This window comes from Nestor notabilis, unplaced genomic scaffold (assembly GCF_000696875.1).
Source record: "Nestor notabilis isolate BGI_N333 unplaced genomic scaffold, ASM69687v1 scaffold25600, whole genome shotgun sequence".
NCBI lineage: Eukaryota > Metazoa > Chordata > Aves > Psittaciformes > Psittacidae > Nestor > Nestor notabilis.
In genome coordinates, this window is record NW_009911049.1 from 3,152 (window position 1) to 4,628 (window position 1,477).

A 1,477-nucleotide genomic window follows, 5' to 3' on the forward strand; every position below is an offset into this window, starting at 1 on the left:
CCTCCTTCTGCACGTGCCTGTGCTACAGACCTCAGCTGTGCGGCAGCCCAGCGCCCTCCCACCCCGAGACCCTGAGCTGCCACACCAACCCCGTGTATTACAACTCCATTTCCTACAAAATCGACGAGGTGTCCCTGAGCACGCGGGGACAGACCGGCTCCTCCCCAGGGAGCACTTTGTCATCCAACAGCCCTCGCTGCCGGCAGCACCCCCGGCTGCGGAGGAAATCCATCTAGGAGTGTGTGCCGAGCCGTCCTCGGTGCTCGAGTCTCACTATGATGATAAATTAAGAACAGATATGTCAGGTTCTTCTTATTGCGCTCGTTTCTTCTGTTCCTTTCCCCTTTCAGCTGGCAGCCAGCCCCACGCAGGGTCCAGCAGGAGCTTTTAAACCCTGTTAAGAAATAATCATTCCTTTTTGCAGGCACTGAATGGCATTGTTAGTTTTTCTTTGCTTTTTCCTCCTAAGTAGGTTCAAGCGGTTGGGTCTGACAAGAGGCCCCCCCGATGTGAAGTCCAGCAAGCTGTAGGTTTGCTTTCCCACCTCCCTGCTCCCCAAACCCAGGCGTTGCTGCCTCACCTAGGCTGCAGCCACTGCCAGCGCATGCCTCTTGCTGCATGGGCTGGAGCGTATCAAAAGCAAAGCCCATGTTAGTGAGCCCTGCAGCACTGGTGATCTTTAAGCCATCCCCTGACACCAGGAGCAGGTAAGTGGGTGCCATGCAGCAGGTTTGCAGGGAGATACAGGCAGGGAGCAGGATGCAGCCCTGCTGCTCAGCACATGGGGACAGCTTCATGGCATTTTCCACAACCAGCCATCCAGTCTAAGCTCGGGCTTGTGCCTGGCTCAGTGCTGCTGGAAGCTGGAGCTCCATCCACTCACCAACGTACCCACCAGCTCACCTCACCGCGCTGTGGGGAGGTCCTGCAGGCTGAGCTGGCTGGTGTGATGCCATGTCCCATTCATGGGGGAAGCTGAACTCCAGCCCGGCCACAGCCCTCCTCTGGGATGAGCCCAGGCTGTGCAAAAGGCAGAGCCCCAGGGAAAGCCTCCCTGAACCACCTGCAAAGGGTCTGGTGCTGGTGGGATCATTAGCTAAGATCACCCTTTACTCCGCCTCCTTTCCTCCAGCTGCCAGTACAGTGAGCACGCTGCTCCTCGCCTCCTCCAGTCCCGTGAGCCCATGGGTTCATGCTCACTGCTCTGGGGTTGTCAGAGTTGGGGGGATCCCACCCTGGTGTGCATCCCCAGAGGGGATGTGGTACCCGCACAGCCCCACCTGGGAGCTTGTTTCCAGTTGGTACCCCCAATGTGGCCCATGTCCATCCTGCCTTGTCTGCAAGGAGCAGCAGAGGTAGGAGCTTCATTTCACTTTTCTTTCCCCAAAAAAAGGGACATTTTCACTCTTAGTTCTATTTAAAATACCCTCTGAGGAGGTTTTCCCAGAGGAAAATCCTCTTTTCCCGGTGGGGAAGG

General features: G+C 56.8%; 1 protein-coding gene across 1 annotated transcript in view; it reads left to right on the forward strand.

Annotated features, from left to right (window-relative positions):
- LOC104404428 (potassium channel subfamily K member 9-like) overlaps positions 1-236 on the forward strand; it is a gene marked incomplete at its 5' end in the record, with an annotated part of 953 nt that extends 717 nt beyond the window's left edge. The window contains one exon of the mRNA XM_010012858.1: positions 29-236. Coding sequence (XP_010011160.1) covers positions 29-236 — 208 coding nt within the window. The remainder of the gene's footprint in view (positions 1-28) is intronic.
- Between the last annotated feature and the right edge of the window lie 1,241 nt (positions 237-1,477).